This window comes from Lissotriton vulgaris, chromosome 8, assembly GCF_964263255.1.
Source record: "Lissotriton vulgaris chromosome 8, aLisVul1.2, whole genome shotgun sequence".
Taxonomy (NCBI): Eukaryota; Metazoa; Chordata; class Amphibia; order Caudata; family Salamandridae; genus Lissotriton; species Lissotriton vulgaris.
Genome location: NC_141696.1, coordinates 1,289,424,374 through 1,289,440,555, shown reverse-complemented (window position 1 = coordinate 1,289,440,555; position 16,182 = coordinate 1,289,424,374). Strand labels below are relative to the sequence as shown.

Genomic DNA, 16,182 nt, shown 5'->3' with positions numbered 1-16,182 from the left:
ACCTACTAAGTTCCGCCATTCATTGTCGGGACTAGGACTGATATATATATATATATATCTCCTTACCCAGGCTGCAGTAGCAGACCTGTGGTGCCATTTTGGAAGGCTTCCCAGGGGTGGCATAATACATGCTTCAGCCCCTGGTAGGCCTCTGGGGTACCTATGCCCTTGGTACCTAAGGTACCATATACTAGGGACTCACAAGGGTAACCCAGTAACCAATCTAGAGTGTACCTAATGTACATGCAATCAATTTAGAGAGGAAGCAGCTAGGCTGGGGTCCTGGTTCGCAGGACCCCAGCCAGACTAAAGTCGATAAATCAGTGAAAAACAGCAAAAAGTGAGGGTAACCATAGTAAGCAGATCCTACTCTCCTACACAAACCTCCAGGCTTGCCTTTTTGGCACCATACTTTTAATCTCTGGGCTCAGGAGTCATAAAGGCAACAGACTGAATAGAAAGTAAACAGGGGTTCAATAGCCTTTTTGTTTTCTGAAGCTTCCTCTCCTTGCGTTCTCCCAAGCCCTCAACAGCATAGAGGAGGTTATTAAAGAACAAATACTAAAGACAATGAATCATACCTGTGATGTTAGGGGGAGTCAAATATTGCCCATTATCAATTCCACAACCCTTTATTTCTGGTAAGTTATGTCACATCCTCAGTACCTAAGACTGTTTAACTGTTAATTACATAAAATTAAACACACCTTTACAGTCAGTTGTTCTCTTGATGTACTTGATGTTTTAATTGGTGATTCTGAGGTCATAGTGGCCTGAGTATTAGCCAAGGGCAGTTCTTTGAAATACTGCATTTCTCTTGACAGCATGAGTGTGAGCTGAAACACAGCTTACAAATTTAGGAATGCGGGCATGTAATCTAACTGTATTGACTTTGATTTTTTGTTGCAAGATTGGATTGTAAAGGAACATATATATTCTCAGTCAATTAGCCCCATAATTGATAATCTGAACTGATTAGTTCTATAAAGTGTTGTGGGGCTCGAAGTTGTTCTAGGTTTGAATATGTAATTTGTATCTCTTTGTTCACAGCTATTTATCAGCCTTGATTCAAAAGACTGCATGAACATTTTGAGTGACACTGATGATAGTGGTCTGAGTTGCAGCTCTCCTCTGGATGCACTGGAATCAGAACTGCACAACTGCAATCAGAATATTGAAACTCTTCTTCCTATGCATGATTTTAGATCAGGTAATCTTACTTTTGTCCAGGAGTCGAAGGTATTTGAAAATATGAAGACTGAATTTAAAAGTGAAACAAATAAACGGTTTTACATTGCCACCAAGCACAGGCCTCTTTAGAGTCTTAGTGACATTGCATACAGCCATTGAAGAATGTTTGCCAGCTTCGAAGGTCGACCTCCCAAAAACTTTTGTTGGCTTTGAAATGTAAAAGTTATGGGGAAAGTCACTAAACTTTCAAAGCTCTTGTTGCAGGGATTCTTCACAAACACAGAAATATGTGCAGGATTATAGGACCTTGGTGTATAGGGACTGAGTCATCGTACCACCTTAGTACCCAAAAGCCCAGGACTGTCTTGCTAAAGTGTCTCACTTGCTCTCCTACTCACTCAGAGAAACAAATGATTAGACACCCCAGAACACAACACTCCCAGATCTCACAGGAATCGTGGTACCAAGACGTACCCTTTCGTTCTCACTCTTGTACTTGTCCACAATAAGATCTGACAGAGACACAAAATAGTTAAAAATGAAAGAAACAGTTAGATATAGATTCCTTAACTTAGAATTACCACCAGGTGTCAGACTGGACCCGGAAAGTTTTTTCGTCAGCAGTACCTCTGCGTGTCGGAAGGTGGCGTCGGTCGGCTTTGCGTCAATCATCGGTGCCGTGGTCACCGGGATGACATCACGGTAGCTACTTAGATGCCGCCCTCGCGCGCTGACGTCAGTTCTTTCTTTTTCCACTCCAGCCAACGCTGATCCAGAGAGAGCAGTACCTCCAGTCACTTTTTGACTGAACTTTTTGAGTGACTTTTGTCGATGTCTTTTTGAGTCCTACCAACTCCTGGTGAATGTAGGGATACCCAGCTTCAAGGCTTGCGGTTCCTATACCCGGCTGATGCCAGTGACAGATCTGCACCGCGTGTGCGTCTTTTGCTTGGCGCGCCACCACGACCTCTAGCAGTGCTCCGACCGCCGAACCATGGCTCTGAAGTCTTTGCAGGAGTGGTACTGAAAGCTTCTTGAGCGCCCGCAGTCAGCTCCGCACCGCTCGAGATCCCGTTGGTGAGGATGGTTGAAGGACCGGTCACGGAGCCATCACAATTCGTCATCGAAGTCTTCGCACTCTGGTCAGGTGAGTCGAAGCGCAAGAAGTTGTCGAAGAAGCATCGGCTCTCTTCGACTTCTCCCCGTCGGTTGGCTGGCAGGATGAGGGATGCTAGTGATGCCCCTCCCTCCTGTGCGCGGAGCTTGAAGAGTTGACTCAGAAGGCGGCTCCGGCCCCCTGGGGACCCATGGATCCAGTCCTAGATCGGGATCGGCTCCAGTTGTCCTCATTACGCCTTTCCCGGCACAGCTTCCTTCGGCACAGCAGCCGCACTCGACGCCTGTTGTGCCCCCAGCCGGCATCGACCCCGACCTCCATCCTGATTTGGATGCGGAGCCGGACCAGCATCGATCACCACCAGCTCTAGCGCTGTTTGGGGTTTTTGTGCCCCTGTTCACTCCTGGGGTCCCTTTCAGGCCAGATTGGCACCCAGCGGACTAGGAGGAGGACTGGGAGGGGTCCGGTGACCCTCTGACCGACCAATTGGATTATGGTCCAGACTGGAGAGAGGACCTGGGGGATGCCAATGGTCTTGATACCTCCACAGACTTTGGCATGTTGTCTCCTCCTACCTTGTCTATGGAGGAGGGAGCTTCCTGTGAGAAGTTAGCCTGGCATATGATGTCCACTATTCTAGTGGGCACCTTGCACCAGTCTAAACGATCCTTATTGATGGTGGTTGTAAAGTCAACCTTATAGACAAGCTATCCTAGTGGTAGCATGGACCGGCAGTCTTAGGCTAAACTCCAATGAGCATGTGAAGCTGTTTGTTTGACCAATTATAATCCTTTGAATACCAAATGAAAGGACACCACACAAGGTATATATCAAATATATATGTATTTATTTCTAACACAACCCCTCTGACTTCTTTATGAGGTCAGAGATCGAAGTACATCACAAGTTATTCAATTAGCATACGATAAGTTGCACAAATACAGTTTTGCCCTAGGGCCCTCACGAACCATATACTAAGTAAGTGGTATAAAAACCACTTCAGGAAAGGTGAATAGGCTTAGGGCCTAGGGAATCGCTGGGGCTACACTGAACAACCAAAGGATTGGAAGTAGGAGGCCCACGGGAGGCGTGTGCAGTGTCTAAACACACACACGAGTTACCATAGCGTTATAATGGGAACGTAAAAGTTACAAAGTTAAAGATTTAGGGCACTTCCGGATGGACTACGACAATACCACTTTAGACTAGGACACTTGGATAGTCAATACCCACGGGAGCACCGGAGTTCTCGAGTTACCTCACCCAGGGAAGCCGGGTGCATAGGTGTCTTTAGGTGTCGGGTTTCTTCGATGTTTCCTATGGAGATCTGCGAAGAAGTGCTGCAGGCGACCAGGGGAAAAGTGTCCGGGTGAATCCAAAGGTGGAACCAGGAACTGAAGAACCTGAAAGTAGAGTGGACAGAGTCTGGGTCACTAGTCAGGGACCAGGAAGGAACCAGGCGATGGCGAGGAGATTTCAGGTGAAGAGGTGAAGCTTGTCTCTGCAGTCACGAGGAACAGGAGGTGTTGATGACGACCAGGAGCTGGATTCGAGCTGTCCCACGAAGGATCTGGTTGACTGCGTCGTCGGTATCCGGATTGGACCCAACAAGCCTTGGCAAACGCAATCCACGCAGGAAGTGAAGATTGGCTTTGAGTCAGACCAGCAAGGTCTAGGGAGCTTCTCCTTTGCAGGGAAGCTGGAGCAAGCCTGGAGCAACCAGGCCAGCGGTGTAAATTTAAAAGGAAGTCTTCAGAGGACTAACTAGCCAGCAGGCTAGCAACCGAGAAGACGCGTCGAGCTTAAATGCAGGAGCAGGCCCCACGCGGCACTCGTGGAGTATGTAGGGCTAAGCTTTAGTGCAAATGGCGCTCGGGTCTGGGGCTTCTCATACCCCAATGCACAACTGTGAGGGTACCTCTGGAATCGAGCAGTTTGCAGAATGCAAGTAGTCCAGGGTGTCCGGTCCCACGTCTCTCGTGTCCGCCACGGGTCTCAGCTTTGCTGTGGTTGTGGATCGGAGTCGGAGAAGTCTGGAAGTCCAGTTCCTGAGTCGCTGAGTCTTCGGGTTCCGGCAGGAGTGTCGACAAAGCAAACCGGCAAGTTACTGGTGGTGCCTGTTTGCACAGGGTGGTCACTCCTTGACCACAAGGGAGATGTCTTCAGTCTTCTAGTCGAAATAGAACGTCGAAGGTCCAAGAGTTTTGTTTCAGAGTTTCAGTCCAGGATAATCTAAAGTCTCTAGACACAGCTCCAATCTTAATACTGATTTTAGGGGCTGGATTACCTGCTAGGTCCCTCGTGGGTGGACCTGGGAAGGGGGTGGTTACACCCCTTTCCCTTTGTCCAGTTTCACGCTAGAGCGGGGCTGGAGTGCCCCAGCAACTGGTTTGAACCGGGCTATGCATGGAGCACCTTGTGTGCCCCAGGCAGTGTCTGGAAAAGCATCTTTCCATTCAACCCACCCTGCCCCAATACACTACAGGCTGTCTGGGGAGGTGCTAGCACCTCCCCTGACAGGAGACCTATTGTCCAGGCCTCCCTTGCCGGAGTTTCGTCCAGCAGCAGGAGGTCAGACTTGTGTCTGTGGCAGCAGCATCCATTTTGTGATGCTGAGGCTCTGTTTAACTTTAACCGGGTAAAGCAGTAACTACATGTCTTCTCCCTCTAGAAGGGTGGAATGCTACTGGCGGGGGGGGGGGGTAGTATTCCAAAGTGTTTGACACCTTACACAACATGTTTTGATAAAGCCAAACCAAAGTTAGCATTAACCGCGAGGATTATAATGCACTTAAGAGTATATGGTATGGCTATATCATAGAACAGCCAGAAGGAGATGGTTCCGAAAGCTGAATAGGGGCTCAGCTCATGCTAGGGCACCCTCTCACACAAAACCAAGCACTCTGCCTCCAGGATTGTTAAGGCCTGCCATAGGAGTGGCTTATAGGTTACTATGTGTGTATATATGTAAGGTAGATATAGATATACTATACTATATCTGTGACCTCCGTTCGCGTGCCGACCATGGACAAGCAGCCTTCTTAGTGCTGCTCGACATGTCGGCAGCGTTCGATACGGTCAGTCATGCCATCCTGACCAGGAGACTGGAGGAGGTTGGTGTGACGGACTTGGCCCGGGATTGGCTTGTTTCATACTTGGCCAATAGACATCAGGTGATTGCCCTGCCCCCCTTTAAGTCCACCATTAAAAGGGTTGGTCAGGGAGTAACCCAGGGCTCGGCCATCAGCCCTATTCTTTTTAATCTTTACCTCCACCCCCTGGTCAAGCTAATCAAATCGTTCGGCATTTCAGTCACCAATTACGCTGACGACACCCAGCTTATTTTCTCCTTCGAAGGGGAGAACGCGGTGTCCCAGGAGACCTTTCACCATTGCATGGTCACCACGGCAACATGGCTGAGTAACAACTCGCTGCAATTTAACAGCTCAAAGACAGAGGTGCTGCACTGCTCAGTGGACCGGGTCCCTCGACCTCTACCACAGGACTTCTGGCCCCCCTCTTTTCAGGGCACGGCAGCAGCAGCTACCTCGGTTCGGAACTTGGGAGTGACAATGGAACCGAGTCTTCAACTAGACGGTTTCATTGACAAAACAGTATCCACCTGTATGGGCTTGTTGCGTTCCCTTAGGAAGATTCTCCCTCTGCTCCCTGTCCATGCTAGAACAGAAGTAGTGCGCAGCATCATTCTAAGCAGACTAGATTACTGCAATGCACTGCTTCTGGGGGCACCTGTTACGGCGATAGGTAAGCTACAACGAGTGCAGAATTTTGCGGCTAAGTTAGCACTCTCCCGCCGTCGTTTTGACTCGTCTTCCGCAGCTCTTAGAGACTTGCATTGGCTCCCCATCCCTCAGCGGATCGAATTCAAGGCGTTATGCCTGGTTTTCCGGGCTTTGCATGGCTCGGGACCGCTGCCCTTACAGGAGATGTTCACTTGGTACACCCCCACAAGATCTCTCCGATCTGCCTCTGCCTATTTGGTTGTTGTTCCTAAGTTTCGGAGAAAGCGAATGGGTGGCCGCTCTTTTGGTTTCACGGCATCTAAGCTGTGGAACGATCTGCCACTGTCACTCAGACGCTCAGGAGACCTTCCTTCATTTAAAAAATAACTAAAAACTCATCTGTTTCCTAGGTCAGGGTAATTTATTTTTGATCCTTCTTTGATCGTGCTTCAGGATCTGCTTGATCTCAGCGCCAGGATGCCCGTTGGGTGACAGAATGCGCTTTATAAGTGTGAAAAAAAAAAAATTTAAGTACGGGGTGATTACACCACCTTACCCAAGCTGAGTGATCAGCCTGTGGTGTCAGTTTGGATGGCCAGCCAGGGGTGGCATAATATATGCTGCAGCCCCTGGTAGGCCTTGGATACACCTATGCCCTGGGTACCCAGGGGATCACAAAGGTGACCCAATATCCAATCTGGTATGTACCTAAAGTACATGGTATCAATTTAGAGAGAGAACAGCTGGGCTGTGGGTCTGATTAGAAGGCCCACAGCCACACTATAGTGGAAAAACCAGAGAATCACAGCAAAAAGTGGGGGTGACCATAAGAAGCAGACCCTACTCTCCTACACTTCCTATGCAGTGGTGTTGCGTAGGGTGGCCAAGGCTCTCCAACTCGAGCTTCCTACGATGGAAGTCAGGACTAACCTCCTGACAGGAGTGCTTCAGCTGGCAGTGAGCTCTTTGGAGCCCATACTAGCATTCAATGAAGCCCTCAACATCCTTTTGGGCACCTGGTCCACCTGGCCAAGGCCCAACACGGAGACTCCCGTGGTAGAATGATTGCCCGACGTCACCGCCCGGCCCGGGCGACCCCACTTTCCTCTCCCAACTCCCCACCCCGAGAGCTTGATGATCCAAGCCTCTACTTCCAAGAGCGCATTCACTAGCGCACCACCAGATATGGAATCCAAGAAGCTGGATCTCTTCCGCTAGCTTGGTCCTGCGGTCGGTCAACACTGCATGTCTATTAGGCCGTTATTCCCACTCTGTGTGGGATACGGTTGTGCAAGTGCTGCCTCACTGTCCGGAGGAGAACTGGACTTTACTCTCCCAGGCTGTGGCTGCAGCAAAGTTTATCTTCACTGTGGGCTGGATACCGCCAACTCTAGTCAGGACGATTTCCGCGTAGTTACCCATTTCGATGCTACACCTGAATGAGATCTGGGGATGTCTAGAGCGGACATGCCTTTTGATGGCTGTCTCCTTTTTAGAGACAAAGCAGACAATGCTCTAGAGCGTTTTAAGAACTCACAGGCTATGGCCAAGTCCTTGTGCCTCCCCAACCGCCCTGCGCAGTCTGCTTTTTGCCGTTTTCGTGGCTACTGAAGGGGTGCCACACTACATTCGTCCCAGAGCCACAGGCCGACGCAAGTTCCACAACCTTTGCGCGGCCGGGGATGTGGGAACCACCACCACCGTGGTTCAGCGGGCCAGCGGGCAGGCCACTCCACCGCCCATCCCTGCCCTCCCTCTGCAGCAGCCTCCAAACCTTCCTAGTCCGACATGACCATCAATCGCCAGTGGGCGGCAGAATCCGCTATCACCTCCCCCACTGGCGCACCATCACATCAGACAGATGGGTTTTGCAGATAGTCCGAAGGGGCTACTCCCTCCCCTTTGAGGCTATTCCTCCAGCCAGGCAACCTCGTTACCATTGTATGTCAGAGGATCATCTGGGCCTTCTCCAACAGCGAGGTCACGGCTCTCTTGGCCAAGGGTGCCATCGAGCACGTTCCTGCACCAGAAGTTGGTTGGGGTTATTACTCCTATTACTTTCTGGTACCCAAGATGGACAAGGGCCTGCTTCCTATCTTGGATCTCAAGAACGTCAACTGCTTCTTCTGGAAGGAGAAGTTGAAGATGTTAACGCTCTCCCAGGTCTTGTCTGCCCTCGACCGTGGAGACTGGTTAGAAGCGTTGGACTTGCAGGACGCTTACTTTCACATCCCTGTCCTGCCGGCCCACCAGCGTTACCTGCTGTTCACGGTAGGCCACGAGCATTTTCAGTATACCGTGCTCCACTTGGACCTTACCAGCGCCCCTTGGGTGTTCATGAAAGTGATGGCGGTGGTCGCAGCTCATCTGCGCAGATCAGGTGTTCCAGTCTTCCCCTATCATGACAACTGGCTGTTGAAGGCGGGCTCACCCTAGGCTGTCGTCTCCCACCCCAGACTACGGGTGACTTCCTGAATTCTCTGGCATCATATGTCTCTAAGAGACCTACCAGAAAAGGAAGGGTAGGGTTTGAACCCTGTTTTAGTTTCCTGGAGGTACACAATTGTCTCATCTCCTGGAAGCTAAGGGCTGCATATCTTGAAATGACCTGTGGAGGGTCAATATCACCAAGGGGAGCCACTGTGTTCTCTCCTGTGATAGACATACTTTCTAGTGAGGTGTAAGTGGTGCACTTACCTACACTATGGGTTTTCCTACTGATCCCTTGCTAAGAGTTGTAGTCAGGGTGTGCTACTCCCTTTCTACTACAACAGCTGCTTCAGTAGAACTCAGAGTATTTCTAAGCTTTGTTATATGTACCTATGGTACCTTATGTGATCTTTCAAATGATATCTCAAGATTATATTGGGTAAAAACAACAGCAAGCTCAAATCCCAACCGCTGCACACCAATGTGAGAAGTTCGCCTGATATATGATGCTCACTAGTTCTAGTGATCACCTTGTATCAGTCCAAACAACCCTTATGGTGATTGGCTGTAAGTCAACCTTATAGACCAGCTATCCTAATGGTAGCATGGACAAAGCAGTCTTAGGCTAAACTCTTTTGGCATGTGAAGCCAGCTTTTTTACCACATATAACCCCTTGAATACCAAATGAAAGGACACCACACAGGTAGTTATGAAAATAAACAAGATATTTATTAACTAACAAACACCTCTGAACTCTTTATGAGATCTGAGGGCTAAGCACATGACAAGACTCTTAAGAAAAATACGTTTAAGTTGCACAGTTACAAAGTTGCCCTAGGGGCACAACAAACCATCTTCTAAGTAAGTGGAATGCGAGAGTCGATAGAAGGAATGGAGCTGTCCAGAGGCTGTAGGATCGCTGGGACTACACTATCCTGACTTTAGGTAAGTAATAGGAGGCCCACGGAACGCGTGTGCAGAGTGTGAACTCACACGCGAAATGCGTAACAACGTCTATGGACAGTACAGTTCAAGTAAAAGGTGAGTACGGTTAATCCTGACTAGTTAGGACTAAAACGACTGTGGAACTGGACACTAGGAGAGTCAATCTACCCTTGAGCACAGAAATGCTCTTGTTACCTCACCCACAGGCTGCGGGTGCATAGGTGCGAAGTCGTGTCGGGTTCCAGCGTTGAAGTCTATGGAGCCTGAAAGAAAAGATGCTGCAGGCGACCAGGAGGAAGATGTCCGGTGTGATCCAAGGGTGGATCAGTGAAGAGAAGAACCTGAAAGCAGAGGGGACAATGTTCAAAGTCACTAGCCAGTGACTGGAGTGGAACCAGATGTCGTCGTCGCGATCAGGTGAAGAGTGGACGCTTGTCTCTGTAGCCACGTGGTCCAGGAGGTGTCTTCGACAACCAGGATGGAGGCACGAGCTGTCCCACGCAGGCTCTCGCTGTCGGCGATGTCGGATCTGGATTTGGAGTCAACAGGCCTTGGCAAAGGCAACCCACGCGGTGAGTGGAAACGGCGTCTGGAGTGGACCAGGAGGGCCCGGGGTGCTTCTCCTTTGCAGGGAAGCAGGGGTCAGTCTGGAGCAACCAGACCAGCAGATTGGATTTCAAGGTTCGTCGTCTAGGAGGTCAATAGCCAGCCGGCAAGTGACCAGACAACGCATCGAGCAGCAAACAGGCAGAAGGGCCCACCGCAGATCTCGTGGATGCTGGAGGGCTGGTCTTCGGTGCAGGAGCTGCTCGGGGCTTCTCAGTCCCCAAAGCACTTGGTCAAGGTTACCTCAGAAGTAGTGCTGGAGCGAAGTTCTGCTTCTTCCAAGATGGCCGGTCCGACGTGTCTCGTCGCACCCAAGGATCTCAACTGTGCTGCAGATGTAGGTAGAGGTCGGATAGGTCTGGGAATCCGGGTCTCGTCGGGCTCTGAAGTCTGGATCCTCGAGGGAAGACGACAAAGGGAAGACGCTGATGGTGCCTGCCTGTGCAGGGTGGACACTCCTTGCCCACAAGGGAGATTTCTTCAGTCTTCTTTGTAGAAAGTCGAAGTCCAGAGTTTCTTTTTGTAGGGTTTCAGTTCAGGATTAATCTAACTTGGAATGGGACCAGCTCCTACCTTTATCCTGCTAAAGGGGGCTGTACTACGACTAGGTCCCTCCTATGGGTGGGACCAGGAAGGGGGGTGGTTACACCCTCTATCCTTTGTCCGGTCTTGCACCAGAGCTGGGGCTGGAGAGCCCCAGGAACTGGTTTAGACCGGTGTATGCACAGGGACACCTTGTGTGCCCCTGGCATGTCTCATTCCTTTCAGCCCTGTCCTACCCAATACACAAAATCCTGTCTGGGGTGGTGTGAGAAGTTGGCCCGATATGCAGCGTTCGCTATTCTAGCGACCGCTATGTATCGTTCCAAACGACCCTTATGATGACTGGTTGTAAGTCAACCTATAGACCAGCTATCCTAGTAGCGTGGATACGAGCAGTCTAAGGCTAAAGACTCGAGAGGGCGTGTTAAGCCAGCTGTTATACCATCACATACCCCTTGAACACCAAGTGAAAGGACACCACACAAGTGTTATGAAAATAAACAGTATATTTATTAAGAATCACAACAGCCCTGTACTCTTTATGAGGACAGGGTACTAAGCACAAACCAAATCTCTTAGGAAAATACTTCAAGTGCACAATTAAAACAAGCGTCCGAAGACACGGAAAGTTTAGTGGTCTCGGGCGGACCCGATAAGGCAAGTCGGAAGCGAGGGACTCGGGACCCTAGAGTAAGGAGGCTATGCAGGCACCGAAATGCCGAAGTTACCTAGCCACGAGGGCTGCGGCTGCACAAGTCTTACAGGCGTCGGGGGTCTTCGCTGACGAGCCAGGAGCCGGAAGAAAAGGAGTTGCTGGCCGGCGACCAGTGATGAATAGTTCGTAGAGATCCAAGCCTGGATCAGAGATCGATGACACCTGAAAGCAGAGGGGACCAAGTTCGTACTACTAGCCAGTAGTCAGAGGGTACCAGGAGGGCACCGGTTGGCCGTCACCTCGACCAGGTGAGTGGGCGACGCTAGGCTCTGCAGTCTCACGGACCAGGAGGCGTTGTCGGCGACCAGGATGGAGGTGCGAGCTGTCCCACGAAGGATGATGCTGTCGGCGTCGCTGGGCCCAGGATTGGGGCAACAAGCCTTGGCAGATCTCAGGGCCACGTGGTAGGCCTAAGATGGCGTCTTGAATGGACCAGGAGGGTCCGGGGTGCTCCTCTCGGAAAAGGGAGCAAGGGCCGATCTGGAGCAACCAGACCAGCAGTGTTGTTTGTCGGATGTCGTCAAGGAAGGGCACAAGCCAGCGGCTAGTGACCAGACAACGTGCTTGAGCAGCGAGCAGAAGGGCCCCACGCAGATCGTGGAGATGCTGGGAGACTGCACTTCGGTGCTGGAGCGGCTCAGGGTCGGGGCTTCTCGGACCCCAGAGCACTCACCAGAGAATTGCTTCGATGGTCGTGCTGGTTAAGAAAGCGTGCAGGTTTTGATGATGGCCGGTCCCTCGAGGTCTCGTCGCACCCACAGATCACAGCTGAGCTGATGACGTGGGTAGAGGTCAGAGGTGCCAGGGAAGCCGGTTCTCGTCGAGCTGGGCCGTCGGATCCTTGGGGAAGGACTTGCAGCAAACCGCAGAGTTCTTAGATGGTGCCCGCTGATGCAGGGTGACTACTCCTTAGTCACAAGGGAGAAATCTTGAGAAGAGTCTCGAATGTCCTTTCGTAGAAAGTAGTTCTTGATTCAAAGATGATCTAATTTGGAAGGGTCCCCGCTCCGGCCTTTATCCTAAAGGAAGGGGTGGGTACATGACTAGGTCCTGCCCTAAGGGTGGGACCAGGAAGGGGGGTAGTTACGCCCCTCTCCCCCTGCTGGACTTTCCCCAGGTCAGGGGCTGCGCGCCCCTGGAACTGGTTCTAGCCGGCAGATGCGTAGTGAGCACCGGGGTGCCACTCCGCAGTCACCTTCTTGCGAAGCCCTACCTACCCAGAATACACAAACCCTGTCTGGGACGGTGCGAACACCGCCCTTGACAGGAAACCCTTTGTCCAAGCGCTCCTCGCTGGAAGGACTCCCAGCAGCAGGAGGTCAGACTCGTGTCTGTGGTGGCAGCATCCATTTTGTGGAGCTGAGGCTTTAGTTAACTTTAACCGGGGTTCACAGTTACGTACATGTCGTGTCCCTCTAGAAGGGCGGAATGCTAACCTAGTCGCCAGAATTGGTGAGAGGGCAGCATCCCGATTCGTATGGCACCTTACTCGACATGCCTTGATAACGCGACACCGAAGTTACCGATGTGGTACGCGTTATCATGGAACAGCCATTGGGTCTTGATTCCGCAAGCTGCAACCGGGCTCGGCTCGGGCCAAAACCTAGTTCACACGAGCCCACGCACTCTGCCTTCAGGATTGTCAAGGCCTGCCATAGGAGTGACTGATAGGAACTCGGGTGTCCATTGTATGGTTAGATATAGAGCTACTATACCTAAAGCAAAGGGTGATTACACGACTTTGCCCCAGCTGTCATGCAGCCAGTTGTGTCAAATTTAGGAGGCCAGCCAGGGGTGGCATAACACATGCTGCAGCCCCTGGCGGCCCTGGGTACACCTATGCCCTGAATTACAGGGTCTGATAAGGTGGCCCAGTACCAATTGGTAAATGCACCTAGGGTACATATCGTAATTTAGAAAGAGAACAGCCAGGCTGTGGGTCTGATTAGCAGGCCCACAGCCAGAGAAAGTCGTAAACCAGTGAAACAAAAGCAAAAAATCTGGGTGATCATGGGATTGCAGACCCTACTCTCCTACATGACCCCCCCCCCCCCAAACGTCGGAACAATAAGCTAACCTTGACCAGGTGAGTCTTCTTGTTCTAAGTGGAAATACCTGGAGAGCCCATCGGCATTGCCATGATCAGTACCAGGTCTATGTTCCACTGTAAAGTCCATCCCCTGTAGGGAAATGGACCACCTAAGCAGTTTGGGGTTTTCACCCTTCATCTGATTTAGCCATAAGAGGGGCTTATGGTCGGTCTGAATCTTGAAGTGAGTGCCAAACAAGTATGGCCTCAGCTTCTTCAGGGCCCAAACCACAGCAAAGGCCTCCCTCTCAATAGCTGACCAATTCTTCTCTCTAGGGGTCAGCCTTCTGCTTATAAAAGCAATGGGCTGGTCTTGACCATCAAAATTCAGTTGAGAAAGAACAGCTCCCACACCCAACTCAGAAGCATCTGTTTGGACAATGAATGGTTTGGAGTAGTCCGGACTCTTAAGGATAGGCGCCGTGCACATGGCCTGCTTTAGGTCATCGAATGCTTTTTGACAGCTCGCTGTCCACTGAACCTTTTTTGGCATTTTCTTGCTTGTCAGTTCGTTTAATGGTGTCACGATGGAACCATAGTTCCTGACAAACTTCCGGTAGTATCCAGTCAGGTCCAAGAAAGCTCGAACCTGAGTCTGGGTGGTTGGAGGAGCCCAGTCCCTGATTGACTGTATTTTGCTCTCCAGTGGCTGAACCTGGCCTCCACCTACAAGGTGGCCCAGGTATACAACCTGTGTCTGCCCTATCTGGCACTTGGTGGCCTTGATAGTGAGGCCTGCTGCTTGCAGAGCCTCTAACGCTTTCCGCAGGTGGACCAGGTGATCCTCCCAGGTGGAGCTAAAGACAGCAATATCGTCTAGATACGCCGCACAGAAGTCATCCAGCCCAGTAAGGACTTGATTCACCAACCTTTGGAAGGTGGCAGGTGCATTTTTCAGACCAAAGGGCATCACCACGAACTGATAATGCCCACCAGGGGTAGAAAATGCGGTCTTAGGCTTGGCGTCTTCAGCTAACCTGATTTGCCAATACCCAGCTGTCAGGTCAAACGTACTTAGGTAGTTGGCCGAAGCCAATCTATCGATAAGCTCGTCTGCCCTTGGTATTGGGTGGGCGTCAGTCTTAGTGACTGCATTGAGACCCCGGTAGTCTACGCAGAACCTCATCTCCTTCTTACCGCCCTGGGTGTGAGGTTTCGGCACTAGAACTACGGGACTAGCCCAAGGGCTATCCGAGGGTTCAATGACTCCCAGCTCCAACATTTTCTGCACTTCATTCTTGATGCAGTCTCTAACGTGATCAGGCTGCCGGTAGATTTTACTCTTGACGGGCAAGCTGTCACCAGTGTCAACCTCATGGGTGCACCAATCGGTCTGACTGGGTGTTAGAGAGAACATATGTCTGAAAGACTGAAGAACCTGTTTACAGTCTTTCTGTTGATGGTCGGAGAGGCTGCCACAAAAGACAACACCATCGACCGATCCATCGTCAGGATTCTGAGTGAGCAGGTCGGGGAGAGGGTCACTCTCCTCTTCCTGTCCCTCATCTAGGGCCATGAGCAAACTCATGTCCTTCCTGTCGACATATGCCTTGAGCCTGTTGACATGAAGCACCCGGTGGGGGCTCCGGGGAGTTCCCAGGTCGACCAGGTAGGTGACCTCTCCCTTTTTCTCCAGGATGGTGTAGGGCCCGGACCATTTGTCCTTGAGTGCTGCTGGGGCCACTGGCTCCAACACCCACACCTTCTGTCCGGGCTGATAAACAGTCAAGACAGCCTTTTGGTCATGCCAAGCTTTTTGGAGTTCTTGGCTGGCCTTAAGGTTTTCAGATGCCTTTTCCATGTATTCAGCCATCCGCGAGCATAGGCCAAGCACATAGTCCACTATGTTGGCTGCAGGCTTTTTGAGAGGTCTCTCCCATCCTTCCTTCACCAAACACAGGGGTCCTCTCACAGGATGCCCGTACAAAAGTTCAAAAGGGCTGTAGCCAACCCCCTTCTGTGGGACTTCTCTGTAAGCGAATAAAAGGCAGGGGATCAGGACGTCCCATCTACGCCGAAGCTTTTCAGGTAGTCCATGAATCATCCCTTTTAGGGTCCTGTTGAATCTCTCAACAAGCCCATTGCATTGTGGATGATAGGGTGTAGTGAACTTGTAGTTGACACCACATTCCTTCCACATAGAAGTTAAGTAGCTCGACATAAAGTTTGCACCTCTGTCGGAGACGACCTCCTTAGGGAAGCCCACTCTGGAGAACACTCCAACTAGGGCTCTTGCCACAACAGGCGCTGTAGTGGTCCTAAGGGGAATAGCTTCAGGATACCTGGTGGCATGATCCACTACCACCAGTATAAACTTGTGCCCTGATGCTGTTGGTGGTTCCATGGGACCGACGATGTCAATCCCCACCCGTTCAAAGGGCACCCCCACCACAGGCATTGGTATAAGGGGGGCCTTTGTCGTGCCACCTGACTTACCACTGGCTTGGCAAGTGACACAGGAGCGGCAAAACTCCTTTGTATCTTCGTTCATATGAGGCCAGTGAAAGTGTGAGACAAGCCTGTCCCACGTCTTCGTCTGGCCTAAGTGACCTGCTAAGGGAATCTCGTGGGCCAAGGTAAGTAGGAAACCTCGCTGAGACAAGGGTACAACCAGCCTCCTGGTCATGCCAGGCTTGGGGTCTCTTGACTCAGTGTAAAGGAGTCCATCTTCCCAGTATACCTTGTGGGTACCTGTGGCGTTCCCAGCAGCCTCAGCAGCAGCCTGCTGTCTGAGGGGTTCAAGAGAAGGGCAGCTTAACTGGTCCTTCCCCAGGTCTTCCCTTGAGGGTCCCCCTGAACCCA

At 51.1% G+C, this 16,182-nt stretch overlaps 1 protein-coding gene across 1 annotated transcript in view; it reads left to right on the top strand.

Moving 5' to 3' along the window:
- RNF17 (ring finger protein 17) overlaps window positions 1-16,182 on the top strand; it is a 2,333,865-nt gene that overhangs the window by 2,182,984 nt on the left and 134,699 nt on the right. The window contains exon 36 of the mRNA XM_086933472.1: window positions 1,051-1,210. Within this exon, the coding sequence (XP_086789598.1) occupies window positions 1,051-1,210 (160 nt within the window). The remainder of the gene's footprint in view (window positions 1-1,050; window positions 1,211-16,182) is intronic.